This window comes from Megalops cyprinoides, chromosome 19 (assembly GCF_013368585.1).
Source record: "Megalops cyprinoides isolate fMegCyp1 chromosome 19, fMegCyp1.pri, whole genome shotgun sequence".
NCBI lineage: Eukaryota > Metazoa > Chordata > Actinopteri > Elopiformes > Megalopidae > Megalops > Megalops cyprinoides.
The window spans coordinates 11,947,626-11,964,142 of NC_050601.1; the positions used below are offsets into that span (position 1 = coordinate 11,947,626).

At 41.6% G+C, this 16,517-nt stretch overlaps 2 protein-coding genes across 2 annotated transcripts in view; one reads left to right on the forward strand and one right to left on the reverse strand.

The window, feature by feature from the left end:
- Nucleotides 1-1,765: 1,765 nt before the first annotated feature.
- On the forward strand, nucleotides 1,766-12,172 carry LOC118794608. Its single transcript, XM_036552864.1, has 2 exons — nucleotides 1,766-1,837; nucleotides 10,726-12,172. The coding sequence occupies exon 2, from the start codon at nucleotides 10,745-10,747 to the stop codon at nucleotides 12,170-12,172; it is 1,428 nt and encodes a 475-aa protein (XP_036408757.1). The 5' UTR covers nucleotides 1,766-1,837; nucleotides 10,726-10,744.
- Nucleotides 12,173-13,666: 1,494 nt separating this feature from the next.
- Nucleotides 13,667-16,517, reverse strand: part of ppfia3 (PTPRF interacting protein alpha 3) — a 31,549-nt gene continuing 28,698 nt past the window's right edge. The window contains exons 30-32 of the mRNA XM_036552469.1: nucleotides 15,747-15,909; nucleotides 15,234-15,299; nucleotides 13,667-14,813 (exon numbers count right to left, since the gene is read on the reverse strand). Coding sequence (XP_036408362.1) covers nucleotides 15,247-15,299; nucleotides 15,747-15,909 — 216 coding nt within the window. The 3' untranslated portion in view covers nucleotides 13,667-14,813; nucleotides 15,234-15,246. The remainder of the gene's footprint in view (nucleotides 14,814-15,233; nucleotides 15,300-15,746; nucleotides 15,910-16,517) is intronic.

Here is a 16,517-nt window from a genome sequence, read left to right on the forward strand (position 1 = left end):
TGCCCTCTTTGACCTCTGTTTTACTGTGTAAATCAATTTCAAGCTCAAATAGCTTAGTAAAATAACTCCTTGGGGGTCCAGCTTTTGTAACAGAATAATCCATACACGGAAACACGGAAACATGGAAAGTTTCAAAGAAATATCCGAACAGACATAATCCTAAACTCATCAGAAATGATCAGAAACCCACCCCCCAAACACACACACATACAGTGTGGCGATCTTTCCTTGATGTCTTTGCTTTCTTTCCCACCTCTTCCACCTCCTTCCTTTCCCTTTCTCTTTGTCACTGTCACCAGTCACTCCGATACATTCTGGGGACCTCCGCAAATTACGCCAGGGCGTGCTGAGCAGACCATTACAGCTGAAATTGGAAACACATGCAATCCCCAGACCGTTTGTAAGGGACCAGGTGGGGAGGAGGGTGGAGGGGATTGGGGGGTGCTAAGATTCAGAAAACTGAAAGGGGGTTAATCTTACCCTCAGTCAGGCACTGCACACAGACTGCATGGAGGGTTGAGTATATGGACAAACCAGCATGTCACATTACCTGAAACAGGTGGAGGAGGAGGAAAAATTACGAGGTTGGCACCTTTAACACACAGCTTGCATAATGAAACGAGTTAACATGCAGACTGTCTGGAAGTTTTTCTGCACTTGGAGGAGGTGCTGAAGGTTAACAGTAAATAGGGAAGCAGCAATCAACAAAAGACAGGGAAAGAAAATGATACACAATGTACATGTAAGAGAGGGATTGATACACATGAAGCAGAGAGACAAAAAATGAAAGAAATCAAGAGAAAATGTGAGAGAGATCAGTTAATACTGTGTTGACAATGCCCCAGGGAAGCTAAACTCAACAACTTATGATATTGTTGACTCAGAGAAAGTAACAGTTGAACTCATTGACAGCCATGTTACTCTGAACAATGACAATGCTGATGGCAGCATTCTGGTCTGATGACATTAAGAGAAAAGGATTACTATAGTTTATTTTGACATGACGTTCATGTGCACCAAACATGCCAGGTTGTCAACCCTGAGAGTGAGAGGGAATGAGAGGGGGAAGGGGGGTCCAGAATAAGCAAAAAAAAAAAAAAAGGGGGGGGGGGGGGACTGGATTGTCCTGCTTTTCACTCTGTGCTAACACTTCTCTCTTCCCGTGCCCTCACTGACAGAAGATGGGGGACCGCATTGCAGGGACATTGCAACAATTCAATTGGAAATAAAGCAGCTGATCATCAGGTCAGTACAGAATAGTTGCATTATACTGAATATTTTGACTTTTAAATCTGACTGTGGTCATAGATACATACACCGTTTTATTATTATTTAGGGCATTGCATACTCCTATTGTGTACTAATGTCTGGATTCACTCTGTGAGGGTGCAGTTAAGTAGAGTGTGTTTCAAGCATATTGTGTGAATCTGCATTGGCTTTTTCAAACAAACGAGAAAGGCAGGTTCAGAAACAGCTCTGATAAGAGCTTTTTCGTCATTGTGAATGGGTGTTTTGAAAAAGTGCTCATACCACAACGGACACGGCTCAGAACCTGTATATGTGAAAAGATTCTTTACTTGGTATTTGTGTTCCTTTCCCCTCTGTGTCTTTGTTTGACCCTCTCACTATCAATACACGGCTAGCTCCTTTCTTTCTCACCCTCATATGCCTTTAGGGTGAAATATCTAAGTATGTATAGAACAAGTTCAGACAAAGAGAGAAAGAGAATGGAGCTAGGGCAAAAAAAAACAAAAAAAACTTGTGACTGACACTAAACGCTGAAGAAAGAGAGGGTGTGAGGAAAACTCTGAATGGAAAGAAGAGGGGAAAGGATATGGTAATAACATTTCTGTTTCTAATTTTAGTACGATCTGTGCAACATACGCGTGTGCATTCAGCTCGGTCAGTATGTTTCCTTCCTTTTCAGAGTTTGAGTTTTTGCCAGGGTTAGCACATTGTGGTGTTTGGTCATTGAGCGTGTATAGCATATTAGTCCTGTCACTCTTCTGTATCCAGTGTGTGCACTCTGTTGTGCGGATTAAGCTCTCTTTTCCCTCTTTCTGCTATGTTCTCAATGGCTCTTTAATGGATAGTGCTGTAACTGAATATTTCCTTCTTTTGTCTCCTTTCTTTCCTTTACCCTTTCATCTTTTCAAGCTTTGACGTGGAAATGTTTTGGTGAATTGTAAAAGAAGAGATTGGTAAAGGCAAAGAAACGAGGGAGAGTGGAGTGTCCCCCTTCTTCTGTCCGACTCCTAGTGTATGCCTTCCTTTTCAGTAAGACCTTTGAAGCTGGACCAGCTGATCGGACAAACGTGGCCTCTGAACTGCAGCGTGCTGCCTCCGCAGTTTTGTACAGGCTGCATCCTCATATCATTATACTGTTATGACAAAATACTTAACACTAACAACTCGTCTTACTCCAAAACACATTTTCTCTCCCCTTTACTCACCTCTTTCTTTTAGCTTCACTCTAAGGAAAACTAAGTCTTCTCGCGTATCTACACGAGGAGGGGCTATTCCTCTTATTTAATTCTCGAGATCTGACAGAATTTGACGTAATAGCGTGATGCGCTATTAAGTCATAGTAATATCTTTGAAATATACAGTACCTCCTCTAAAAACAATTTACAACTATTACACAATTTACAGTAAGAACTTCCAAACTCTTCTTGCCCATGTTACCTTTTTCTTTAGCTTACATTACATCCCAAGTAAAAGTTTCCTCCTTTTGGCTTAAACATGAAGAGAGCGGTCGATATCCTCTTACTCATTACAAGTGTCCCTCGCCCTGTCTGTTTTTCCTCTGTTCAAACCCTCTATCCGATTCCCTCTGTAGAAAACCTCCCCTTTCGTTCCGTTCGGTCCTTCCCCTGCTCGTCTCGACAGTAAAGCTCCTGGCGCAGCTGTGGAAGTGTGTGAGAAGCTTTTAAAACGTTGTTTTATTTGACTTTTATAAATAGAAGCATCACTTCACGGATATGTACACTTCGCTTATTTTAGAAAACTAATTAGCTGATTAGGTTGCGTGTCTCTTTACAATTGCGATATAAGGTTGGACTACCTGACAAAGTTTGAGAAGTATGTAATGAATTCTCCGCGCATCTCGTTTTTGGGAAGGATAAAGTTGTCTTTACGTCATTTAGTTTCTTTGATGTCTGCCCTGCTACTGTGCTGCTGTTTAAATCTTTAAATAGTTTTTGTGCTGTGTTCGGGGTGAGACGGGTGAGAGTAGGACATACACACTGATTTCGGTGTGTTGCTGTGACGCTGAAGGTTCGTAGGGGATTATTACATGAAAAAAATTAAGCCTATATTATATTGGTATTGCTGATTCTCCGAGAGCTTCTCTGGCCGTGGAATCAATGCGGTGTCTGTTGAAAGGACGACCTGTCCGAACCTCACCTAAACGGTAAGACCGTGCATATTTCTTTAGTTATTGAATTTTATTTGTTGAAACTATGTTGGTAGGCTACTATTTGCTAGTATCCGAACCATAATTAATGTTGAAACGTTAGTTACTAGGTAACAGGTTACTTTGTAACTTTTTGTTTGCATTGAGGCTGATACTTTCACGATTCTTAATATCATCCATGTTACTGGATGTGAAAAGTGAAGATACAAGGTAATGTTATTACGAAGATTAGTCCGTTTTTATGCCTGAAATAGCCCAACCGTGATGCCAACACCAAGTAGTGTTTAGAACACACACGTTGACAGAATATTAGACTACCGTGTGTGGTAGACGTGTAGGTGGGCGCAACCATGTGAAACAACTTGATGATGATCTAAGAAGAGATTTGGACTGCTCTATTCTTATCTGTCTATCCATCTATCTGTCTGCCTGTCTATACCATTTAATGACAAAAATTTGTTTAAAGCACTCTTGTGTGCTTTAAGATGTCCTTGGGAAATGAAAATTTAACTTGGGTATTTAAATTGGTGATCAGAAATGTGATCAGTACCTTTGTGAAATACCCTGTTTCTGTGAGATTAAGGGTGTCTCACAAGTTAAGAAATATTTAGCTTGCAAATGAATTTTTGAAATGAAATTTTATTTATTGTCATTCTGATCATCATGCACTCTGAGTTCTCGCATTCACTTAGTTGTGCTGGAGATTCACTGTGAAGGGATGATATACTGTATAAAGTATTTACAGTCACTTAAAGTTTAAATGGAGGCTGTTTTTGCACTCATTTAGCAGGTTATAAGGAACATTTGTTGACAGACGAAACTGTCAGTTCACCCTGTGGCAAAATGCATGCGGGCTTTATGCAAACACTTCTGTCAGCATAATCAGTGAAAGGGAAAATTGTTGTAAGTGAGATCACAAGGGGAGCGAGAGCGAGGGGAGGTGGGGAGTAAAGTGACTGACCAGACAGTCAGGACTAATGGACTGTTTGCACAGATGACCTTTAAGCTCAGCCATGTGAAGAAACACACATGCAGGAAGCGAAATGGAATAAATACACCTTATAAATGAGTCTGTAAAACTGTCATTCTCTCTCCCAGAGCGGAGAAGATTAACTCACAATCTGTTTCCGCTCTAGCCTGGTCACGCGTCGGGTTACAAGAAAGCTGTTTAAAGCCCTAGAGGTCATACATGTAATCATAGTTCACCAGCGTGAATTTTTTTTTTTTGTTTAGCAGAGCCTGTGAATGAAATTGTGTAACCATATGCTGAAATATAAAACATTACATAACCTAAAATATCCATGACGTGCGGCCTATTCTTAACATCAACTTCAAAATTCATACTTCTGGCTTTACAGTGGCATATTTTGTCACGCTGAATAGACTTCATGGTGCTGATGGTCATATTGAAAGGGATTTCAGTTAGTTGTCAACAAGGCGGTCTAATTGCATCTTGCTCAATGCCAGGTGTGCAGATGCATGTTTTCCACCTCTGTAATGTACAGTATGTAGTGTCAGCACACCAGAAAGTATCAGTTGTTCATAGGTGCATGCACTGACTGACAAAAAACTAATCTGCTCCAGCTTGAACCAGCTTGCAGCTACAAGTTGGTTAGCAGTACCTCTTAAAACTAGGTGCGAACCGCCTTGGTCCAGCCTGGACACCTGCCTTGGTGGTCTGGTGGAGAGCAATCTGGCTCTGTGTAGCTGAAGGCATGATGGGGCCTACGTCACAGGCCCACGACCTCACCAGCTGTTAAAGCGCTTCCGCACTGGTGATGTGCTGTTATGGGCTGTTAACATTCTCGTGAACTGGAGCTACATGCTCTGGGGGTCGGAGGTGGAGGTCCAACTGCTCTCTACATAATGGGAGGGAGGGGAAATTTCACGTAATGTGAAAGGCCGAATGTAAAACAGGCAGGTGCAGTAAAGCAGAGCAGACATTAGCGAGTAAGTTGAAATTGCTTGTGGGATGCTGTGTAATTCCTCAGGAATGTGTCACTGTGTACCTTGACAATGGACCTCGCTGCTCTGAAAAGGAGCGCTTGGATTTGTGCATGTGCGCAGGTTTCAGCCCACATCTCCTCCCTGTTAAACAAAAGAAGCATGAGAGTGGTAAAGTCAACAGTATCAGAAGTTCGGGGGGTTTGCTTGATATTTTGTTTGGCAGTCTACATGCACATGGTATCACAAGCTTTTAGTGATTGGTAGAAGGTGAAACACTGTGATACTGACAAGGTAATTTTTCACATATCACGATTTGAGCTGTAGTTCTTGAATAATTGATCATGTGGAATTACAAAAGTGAAAAAGGGATAAAAAGGGCAAGTTTACGTGAATAATGGGGAGAATGTCTTTACATGCCATTGTGTTGTTTCTTTATTTTTGCTGTAACCTTTTGATGACACTTGTCTGAAAGTGTGACTGTTCCCTTTTTCGTGGTCAACCAAAATCAAATACAATGCAAAATTTACCAGTGAATTAATATATTCTCTGATGATCCATATCAATTTATTAGGCTTATGTTTGAACTAAACAGAATAGTTGGGTTCATGTGAACTGTGTAAGTGTGTTGATGTGTGATGAAATCCTCAGATGAGCTCAATGTGTGTCAGCCCATCCCAGCATTTCAATTAGGCATATAATTGTATTAAAGGAAATCCTATGAACTGGCTGAGTTTGTGACACAGACCGCCAGTACAGTCACTTATGCGTGTGGTGGCCTGCCCGTGTTTTCACAAAATCCCAGCCTTATCTTCTCCTCTGGAGCACTTTGTAAAATACACACAAGTAGATTGATCTCAGCTAGCTGTTTCTAGTTATTGTTTGCTTCTAGAATGCCTATTGCATGTTTCTAGAGTGATCAGTCTTGATGAGTTTCTGTTGAATCCACCTGGATGTTTGAAAAACGTGGCAGATATTGATTCAATGAGTAAATGCTAATACAATTTAAGCAGTTTAATCTTGTTTAGAACGTTAAATTATGCATATCTAGGGACAGTTGTGGAATTTTCCAGTATAATTTGACAACTGGGTATGGCTGGGTACGGACAGGGAGGTAGAGCCACTGCAAGCAATTTGTACACATAACAATGTGAGTTATCACTCAAATGTGGAAAAAAAAGTGTTTGGCGGCTGTAATGAGGGTTGCTTATAACCTAGGGTGATAAAAATAATTTCACACACATCTAGGTGCTAATCAAAATAAATGTGTCAAACTTGTATCAAATCAGGTGGTGTTGTGAAAAGTTATGCAGAAATCTTGAAACTATGAAAACAAGTGTGTGGGGCCCACACCTGATAAATGTGCCCAAATCTGTCATAAACCAGGGAATGCTGTCGGAAGTAATTGACGTGAGTGGAAGAAATGCATTTGGTTGTCCTAATGGATGTGGCTTGTGACACAGGGTGAGCAAAATGAAAATGAAAATTACATAGTGTGAAAAAACTATACAAATACAAATATACCAGTGTTTTCAAGAGTGAAGCACAGGAAAAAATTGAAATAGAACCAAGGTAAAGGATTCATTCTGACTTGAAAACTAAAAATTGCACATTTTTTGCAGTAGTATAGTTATTTAATATAAAGTCCAGTGGTTGTAAACCAGGGACCATGTTCATACTAGTTGTTAGTGCAACTGTTGAAAATGGGCCTAAGCCTTTAAATTGACCATAGACTTAGTAGTGTATTTGTAAAGGTACTTTGAGTACTTTCAGTGAAAAAACCAGAACAAATTCGCAGATGACATGCAAATTGTGCCTTACTTATTGCTAGAAAACCTGTAATGAGTGACTGTGTTGATGATGTGTTAATGAGTGAATGTTGATGCATAGGAGATTTAAATATAAAAAATTTCATATATTCACTGTCTCTGTTAAAAACAAATGTTTTACAGTAGCATAACACACTTTGCTATAGAGAGCATAACCCACATTACAATTTAGTTACATGTGTGCCCAGTATTGCAGTGTGATGTGATATGACTGATTCTCATTATGTCTGTCGGAAACAGAATCATTGTCTTCGTACAAGTCCATTGCCATTGAAGGCATTGAAGACATTGTGTCTTGGTTGAAAATTTTGAGCCTGTTGCAGTTGCCCATGACTTCCAGGAGAAATTCTCTTTAAAGTCTTTAAGCTCTGAATCTGTTTGGAGTCCTCATCAGTATTCTGATTCTGATTGTCATTTTATAGGCAGATCTTTTAAGATCTGTTTTTATCTCTGATCATTTTTACCGTACAATATAGTCCAAAATGATTGTTTCTGCAAAGGTCAATACCTGTAACAAATAGATGCAGCTCCTTTAGTATGTTCCATATCTGCCGTAGTTGGCGGCTGACAGCAACAGATAGCACGAAGGAAAAGCATTAGCAGAGCTTGTGTATGATGTCCGTTCTACCGACAGATTCTCTAGAGAACATACACTGCAGTTAATCAGCTAGCAAACTGAGCACAGGTGAAATGTCCCTATGACAAGCCAGTGGCATTATAGCATGCCTGTAGCAGCGTGTGGATAAAGCCAACTTCAATTATCTGTAAATGAACTGACATTCAATTGAATTTTCATGGATTGAAATGAAACCAGTCGACTGATTTCTTAGATACACCAGATTGTGAATCGATAGCAGTTGAACTTTATGTGCAGTTGGCTTACTTCTGCCCTTTCAAATTGCCAGTAATTTGCAAAACTTTGCGCCATTTTATTAACAAATCTAAAAGGGGTCATTTATTACCTATTACTTTGTCTAGGTTTTACATTTGGCTGAAGATTTACATTATATTGCATTATTCTTTATTTCTAGAAATTCCCCACACTGAAGTGGTGGGATTTTAGACAGCCCAAGATCTATGTATAAGCCTCTCTCTTTATGCTTTATGTGAGGAAAATGTGATTATTCCATTTGAACTATTTACCAAAGTGGTTATACAATGTAAACAATATTGTTTTCTTAAGGAGATACTTATTCATTGGGCTCATGTTTAAAACAACGTTCAGAAGCTCTTCACAGCTTTGACGCTACTTCATTTCAGTGTTATGACCCATGTGGTCTGAGAAAAACTCAGATGCATGCAATCTGTCGCCAAATTATATCCCGTTTATTTGCTCGACAACACGATCCAGTAAACTCCGAGTGTCTGAGCCCAACCCAGCCGCCCTGGCGATGGAAGTGAAGCATATCGTGGTGTCAAAGGAAGCATGATTAAGTACCTCGGTTTGTGACACAGACCGCCAGTACAGTCACCCGTGCATGTGGTGGCCTGCCCGTGAGTGTGCTCGCCGAAACCCAGCCTTCTCTCTCCTCAGGAGCACTTTGTAAGACACACGAACACTGTCACTCCCCCCCCCCAAACACCTCACTGTTCTTTTTCCTGTAAAACAGAGTTCCGCTCATAAAACACATCTGTGCTGCTTCCTCGCATGGTCATTTCTTCTGGATCTCCCAGACAACCTCAGTCTGCCCCTGGACACTGTTGGTGAACTCCTGAAAGGAATTGTAATAGTGTACTGCATTATTTTGATAGAGTATTTTAATGCAGTGTAACTGCATTTTTCTCCTTGCCTCCGTGGAACAGCGTCAATCGATCAACATCCCTTTGACTGCAGCACAAATATCTCTCTCCTTGCAAAGATGTCTACTCCTGTAAGGTAATAGCACCATTCAGATCACTCACATAGGAAGAGACAGCAGAGGACATACTAATAAAACAGAGGGCATGTGGCCATGAAATTGCAATTCAGATGGATTCAAAGAGTAAGTTGAACACATGGCTATAAGCAGGGAAAAATGGAGTGATAGATGGGTAGATATAAGGTTGCTGGTGTTAGTAAAGTAGCTATTTAGAAGTAGTTGAGAGAGAGGTAGATAAGCGGTATGCATTTAATCTATATTAACACTGTAAGGTGATTGTTCAATAGGTAACTGCTCCTGTGTTCTCTTCTTAATCATTACAGAAAACTTACCAATACGTCATATTCCGCATTCCTCTTATGGCTTGCTCATCTTGCATCTCTGTTCTATAGTAGCGTCTGATTTCATCAAAGAATCGCTACCACCCTGTCAAACAAAAGTTGAAAGATTTACTGGTGTAAACCGCCAAGTGTCATCTTGTAACTGATTCGTCTGCATACAGTGTCCCCGTATTTGCATATTGTTCAGTGCCAGGAACACCCGTACATTCTTCTTAGGTATGCATCCGTAATTAACACATGTGTATGACTGGTTATTTTGCAGATACTTTGCACGCTTGAACACTTAGCCAGTCATCTCTTTAGTTCACTAGCCACTTTGATATTAGTAAGTCTTTCCCCGGCTTTGTTTGCCTGGAGGTGATTGAGGGTCAGACTGCTGACCGCTGAAGTTGGTCAATGTTCCCTTGACTTGCACCCCCTCCTCCTGTGCTGGTGAAAAAGGTGGGGATATCCGGGGGGGGAATCTCCTGCCTTAACCCACATCATTAACATTCTGTGCATTCCTCCTTTTTTTATTCCTTCTCAAGATTTTTTTACCTCCCTCTTTTCTGTCACCAAAGAACAAAAACAAGATTGACGTCTGGCACTACCTTGAGGCAGTGGTTTTTCTGGGATGTTTGACATGGAAACCCCCCACTGTGTGAACTTCAGTGTCACAGTTATATGTGTCAGACTGTTTGGCCAACCAAACTTCAGGGCAGATGTTCCCCTTGTGCATTATGGAAAGAAAAGATAATTTGTACAAGTAAAAAAACTCAGAATTGGAATAATTTGGATGCAGAAAGAATTGAATGACAGAGAACATTCCTTTTTCAATGACCAGGCAGGAATTCAAGAGTTCGCTTCATCATTTAGTTAAACCACCAGCATCGCGAAGGATTATGGATTCCAGACTTGATCTTACGGTTGACGTACTGTATGTCAGTGACTTGAAAGGCTTGGATTTTGAATGTGATGGTCTCATTCTCCCTCTGCTGGCAGAAATGTAAAGCTCAAGCAATAGTGTGCCTTAGATTTTCAAATGCTAAAGAACAGAGCCGAAAGGCAGTACACTGAAATTATGCTAGATCATATTTCTGACTTTCTGTCCTCACCAGAATGTGAAAGTTACACATTTTGTTTTATTGAGCTGTCCTTGCGTAAACTACATCTGGTGGCATGAGAAACCTCTGAATCAGAGGATTGAGTACATGTGTGTACATGGTGGTCTGGTGATGATGTTGGTATTTGTCACTGTTATGTTATGTTAGTCATCTGTGAGTAAGTAATTGAAGTGATACTTGCTCTTCTTTGTCAACCTGCTCAAATCTCTCACATGAACTCTCTTTCTCTCTCAGTTGATACGTCTTGGGAGTGATGCACTGGCTTCCCCTGGTTGCCATGGTGATTGCCTCGGCCCTCCCCTTCCCTCACAGCCCAGTCCCCAGGCTTGTAACCGCGACGACAGAGCCCATCAGCAGAAACCTTGATAACCACAGAAACAGCAACAGCAGCAACCACCACAACAGTAGCAACAGCAACTCATATAGCCAGTTGCATACACGTAACAGTTCAAAAGCTGACAGTGTGGTGCCAGATAAGGCTGCTGCTGACTACAGTAATAATCCCTATGATTCTTCTCAAGAGGACTACAATGTGCCTGGTATTAATAATGACACACTTCAAAACAACACATTAAAGGATTTCACTTTGAGGGCTAACCACAACCAAATGGACTACAATTCACCCTCTGTTTTTGATGTGAAGCATACCTCAACTGAAAATACCAATGGCGCAGCAGGCCACTTGGCAACAACTACCCTTGAGGATTACAAATCACAGGATGACAAAAGCCAGGAGAACCACATTTCTCTGAATAACCACATACAAGAGGACTATAAATCTCAGGCAGGCGTATCTGCTGAGAACTACAACTTGGCAGATGCCACTGAGATGGTAAACCATTATCCCTTGAGCGTGAGAAGTGAAAGAAACTACAAAATGGCAGACATTTCTGTTGTGCAGAATTACGATCCCAGCAATGGTGACAGAGTAAAAAAAGAAATATCCCTTGATACTGCCACTCAAGTGGAACACTATAATTACCCTGAGAGGCAGCCGGATGTGCAGCGTGCTGGGAAAAGGGGGGCTAGACAAAGCCAGGGAGAGGGAGGGCCAGGGGTGGAGATGGAAGGAGGAAAGTTGCTGGAAGAGGCGGACTTTTTGTTTTTTGACACGCACCCAAGGGTGCTGTTCACCCCCTCTTCCTCACCTCCAAGTCATCCCCCACTTTTGCTGATGCTGGAAGCTGGGCTGCTGGCAGAGGGAGAGGGAGGCAGAGAGGAGGAGGAGGGAGGAGACGAAGCAGACGGACAGACTGACACGGAGGGGTCCTCGCATGCCAGAGCAAGGCCCAGGCGCTCCGCTGAGCCCCACGACAGGCGAGGGGAGAGGTCGGTGTGTGAGGCGGCCAGCGAGTGGGTGACGGACAAAAAGACCGCCATCGACTCGCACGGGAGGACCGTGACGGTGCTGCCGGAGATCCAGACCCTGACGGGCCGGCTGAAGCAGTACTTCTACGAGACGCGCTGCAGGAAGCCCGAGCCCCGGTCGGCGGGGGCGGCGGGGGTCTCCGGGGCCGGCTGCCTCGGCGTGGACAAGCGGCAGTGGCTCAGCGAGTGCAAGGCCAAGCAGTCCTACGTCAGGGCCCTGACCTCCGACGCCAACAAGAGGGTGGGCTGGAGGTGGATCAGGATCGACTCGTCCTGCGTGTGTGTGCTGCTCTCCAGGGTCCCCCGCAATTAGAGAGGGGGGGGGGGAGTGGTACAGAGTGGACTGCAGCAGGGGGATTCACACTGAAAGCTACTGGTGTACTACTGTACCTCTCTTTGCTTGGATCCGCTCAGGCCACTCAGGTTCAGGCACTGTGCCTGCTTGGGGTCATATCAAAAACTGTCCGCCTGAAAAGTATTCAGTCTGTGATCAGAAAGAATGTATACCATATCCCACCCTTTCTGTTGCAAACCGCTGCCTTCCTTCACCAAAGCCCTACTGATTCCCAGTCGCTTCCTCCGTGCTGTTTCCCAGGAGAAGGCGCTGTTTGCCAGTGACAGCATTTGGTGAACCACTGTCTCAACACTTTAGCCCTTTAGCACAGAAAATGTTTTGACTGGGGTTGTTTACGAGCCGGCTGGCACCTGGAGCAAAACTGCCAGAGTGCCAGTGATAGCATTTCTCTTCCACCCTCCTTCCCCGCTCTCTCATCTGCTTCCATTCCTACCTCCGCCCATGGCATTAGCATAAACCATTTCCTCTTTCCTAGTTCATCCCGCCATCCTCTTTCCTCACACATAACTCTCACTGCCAAGCACGTTTCACAATATAACAGAAGAAACCTCATTTTAAGGACTTAAGGAAATATATTGTTGTAAATATTTTATATCAATTTATTGAGAATGTGATTTAAAAAATGTTTGTTGTTCCAATAATGTTTCAGTTATTCTTAATATTATTTAGACTACGTGTAAGCATGAGTACTTGTTTGATATTAATATATTTCTTTGTATGTATTATACGTGTACTGTATACATATATTTATGTATGTATGTATGTAAGTATATTTACAGAGAGCTATATTTGGGTAGATAGTTATAAATGAATAGTATAGAATAGAGTAGAATATAGATATCTACACATACCCAGTTTCATTGTACTACACAATTCACTATATCAGCTGGGAGTATTCAGCACATTTGTTCATATGTATATTTATGTTCATACAGTGTGTACTGTATAAATGAACATGTATACTCATAGTATACATATGTGTACTGCAGATGCAGATATCTAAGAATATATTTATATAAGAGAAGGGACAAAATGACAAGGTGCACTTCTAGAAGCTATGCAGAGTGTGATCACTCCAGGTACCCTGTCATGAATTTTAAGCACATGATTTAACTATTCAGGCTCTTTGGTATATCTGTAAAACATATCACTGTGTGCAATACATTTTGTTATTTTTGTTTATGGTAACTCACTGAGACTTGACTCATTGGCACAAAGATGACGTCATGTAGTTTACACTTGGTAACATTTACATGCACACAAAACATGATGATTGATGTCAGTCCTCTCTTACACAAGCCACAACAGATGTGTTCTGATTTCTCTGCCTCTGTTCCTGTTTACAACAAAAACCTGGACTCAAGGATACTTTACAGTAGCATCATACCACTTTATTTTTGTTTTTATGCTCATAATCATTAATATCATCCTTATTTATTTTCTTGTAGATGTCATTTTTATTACTTTTATCGCCGTCATTAATAAGATTTTCTCTGAATCATAACACAATTTGTTCTCAAAATGTACACATACAAGTAGCATATTTTTAATGTCCATTTTTAAAATGTATCATATTTACTTTTTTAACTAGATAAATTAAATTACAGTCAGTCAGAATGAAGTAATAAATGAACATGTACATACAGTTATTCAATACATACAGAAAGAAAATAATCAGTTATCATAAAAATCAAAAAAATAAAAATGAAAGTACACACATTTTACAAAAGTTTCCCCCAAGCTCTCATCCTCATTGAATATATTTTTTATTATCTGATTTCATGTTAACTTCTCTCTGTAATAATTACTTGACTGTCGTCTTTGTTGTTTGTCATGCAGTAACACAGAAGTCAGACCTTTCCACTCTCCTCTCTTGCTCCTGTGTCCCCTTGCTCTCTTTTTTACACGTCTCCCTTTCTCTCTCTCCTGTCTCTCTCTCTCTGTCTTTGTTCCTATTATGGCTTGCGTGCATGAAGTCAATCTCTTTATCAGTGCACCATCATTCTTTCCCTGTCACACTGTCTATTTATCTTTCCTCTTTTGATTCCGGGGGGGTATCTTTTGAATCTGCCAATGCAGCATTCATAGAGGGTTTCGGCTCTTACTCACTGTCAAGCTATTGCCTGAGACCGAGCCATAGTGAGCTGGCACAGTGTGCTGGCATGCACGCGCACTGTGTCGCTGCTCTCCCCTCCCTTCTACATTCCCATGCTGCTGAATGAAGAACCGGGCAAACTCATGGCAGCACCAGAGACCGCTCCGCACAGATGAAGCCACAGAGGGGTTTTTTTTCCGAGCAGCATGTGGCTTTATGAAACAGTCGCAGCTCAAGACAGAGAGAAAGAGGGACAGATAAAGGGACGCTCCTCTGCCTCCTCTACATTCCGCCCCTTCTCTTCCCCCTCGACAGAATTCCATACATTCTTCGCCTCCCCCATATCCTGTATTCTTCCCTCCATTCCCATCAGTTGACCTCACCCTCCCTCTTTTATTGCAGAATTGTCAAATATATCTATATTATCATTTTTTTTTGTCAGTGTTTCTCCATTTTATTTCCAAATGAATGAAACCAAAATCCAGACATGACACGAAGTGGCTCCTGTAGAATACACAAAAATATGTTACTTCTTTCTTTTAGGGCGAGAAGGAAAAACATCTTATTGTGCTGCAGTCTGCATCTTGTTTTAAATCAAACATAACTCCAGCTATGACACTTCACTCATAATGACCAATTACCAGTAACTAATAAAATTGTCCTAATTATACTGGACATGGCATTCATACAATGCTTTCTTTATTCAGAACATTATAAAAATATGTTAAATCATAGTAACAACAATGCTACCAAAAGTTATAACACAAATAATAGCAAGACTTTTGTTTCTACATCATACGATTAACAACACATTGTAGAACTATATTTCTGCTATGACATTACTTCTACCTGCAAAAGTAATGAGTATGTTGCAGAGTAACAGAAGTTGCTGAGAGTAACCTGAGAGTAATAGAATCTCCTTACCCCAGTGCGTCTCTCAGCAGGAATATGTCCTCACTGACCCCGACTCTCCTCTGGATCCAGAGTTCACTGAGAGAGAGAGAAAGAGAGAGAGAGAGAGAGAGAGAGAGAGAGAGAGAGAGAGAGAGAGAGAGAGAGAGAGAGAGAGGTTCATAGCACTGGACTGGATTGTTCATTGCATTGGAACTGGACATAGCACTGAAGGTGCTGAATTACATTCACATAAACTATGCAGGAAACAGGCTGACAACAGAATTAAACGCTAACAGATGATGTTGAGCACTGCTGTTCTACCAGCACCACTGCATTGTTATATCACTTTACATCCCCCTAGTGGCTCAGAGTGAAACTACATGTTGGGTGTTAGACCCTGAGATGCAACAGCACGTTGATTGTTCTGAAAACCACAGCACTGAGAGATAGAGAAAGACGCCAGTGGACGTAAAGGGAATATACTGTAACCGAAATGAACTGTGTGTGTTTGGGGAGGGGAGGGGGTTAGTTAGGATGGCTTACCCTCGCTCTGGACCTTCCTCAGTGTCACCGAGGGTGTGGAGATGGCCGAGGCACGGAAATTGGCGGGTAGAGTTTCGGACGAGTCAGAGGTGACACCCCTCAGGTCTTTCTCTCTGAACATCTTCCTCCATGACGGTGATCGAGTGAAGGTCTTTGTGCCGTCCTGGGAGGAGAGGTGATGTTAGAATATTTACCGTCTGATTTCAAACACATACTCTCAAAAAAAATAGCTATTCCTTAACATTGGCCAAGCTCAAATTCTAATTCTTGTTGCTGGAAAAAAAAACTGCACTGATGTGTGAAAATAACTAATCATGTTTTTATGGAGGATGCAAGGTTCTCAAAACTGCACCAGGGACAAGCCTGGTATGTATCAAATGTAATAATAACGCATTTTAATGTGGATAACAGTCTGCTGTTAACGATACAGTAAGTAAATGACAGACTTATTGAAACAAGTTGCATGTACAATGGAAAACTGGAGCAATTAAGCTTATGATAAATTAGGTAATAGCAGAGCATTAATCAATAAAAACTGTAATCAGCTGACTGCTCCCCATTCCAAATGCTGGGCTGTAATTCAGTATAGGCTGAAAACATAGCACCTGAAGATGAAACCAGAAGGCTACTGGGTTCCATCCAAACAGGTCCACTCCAATATTATTCCTACTGATCTGATGTGGCCGATGTGAATTCATACCCCTTTCATATAGAACATGCACTCCTAAGTAAATGCCTGAAAGTCAGACTCATTGTCATTACACCTGTTTC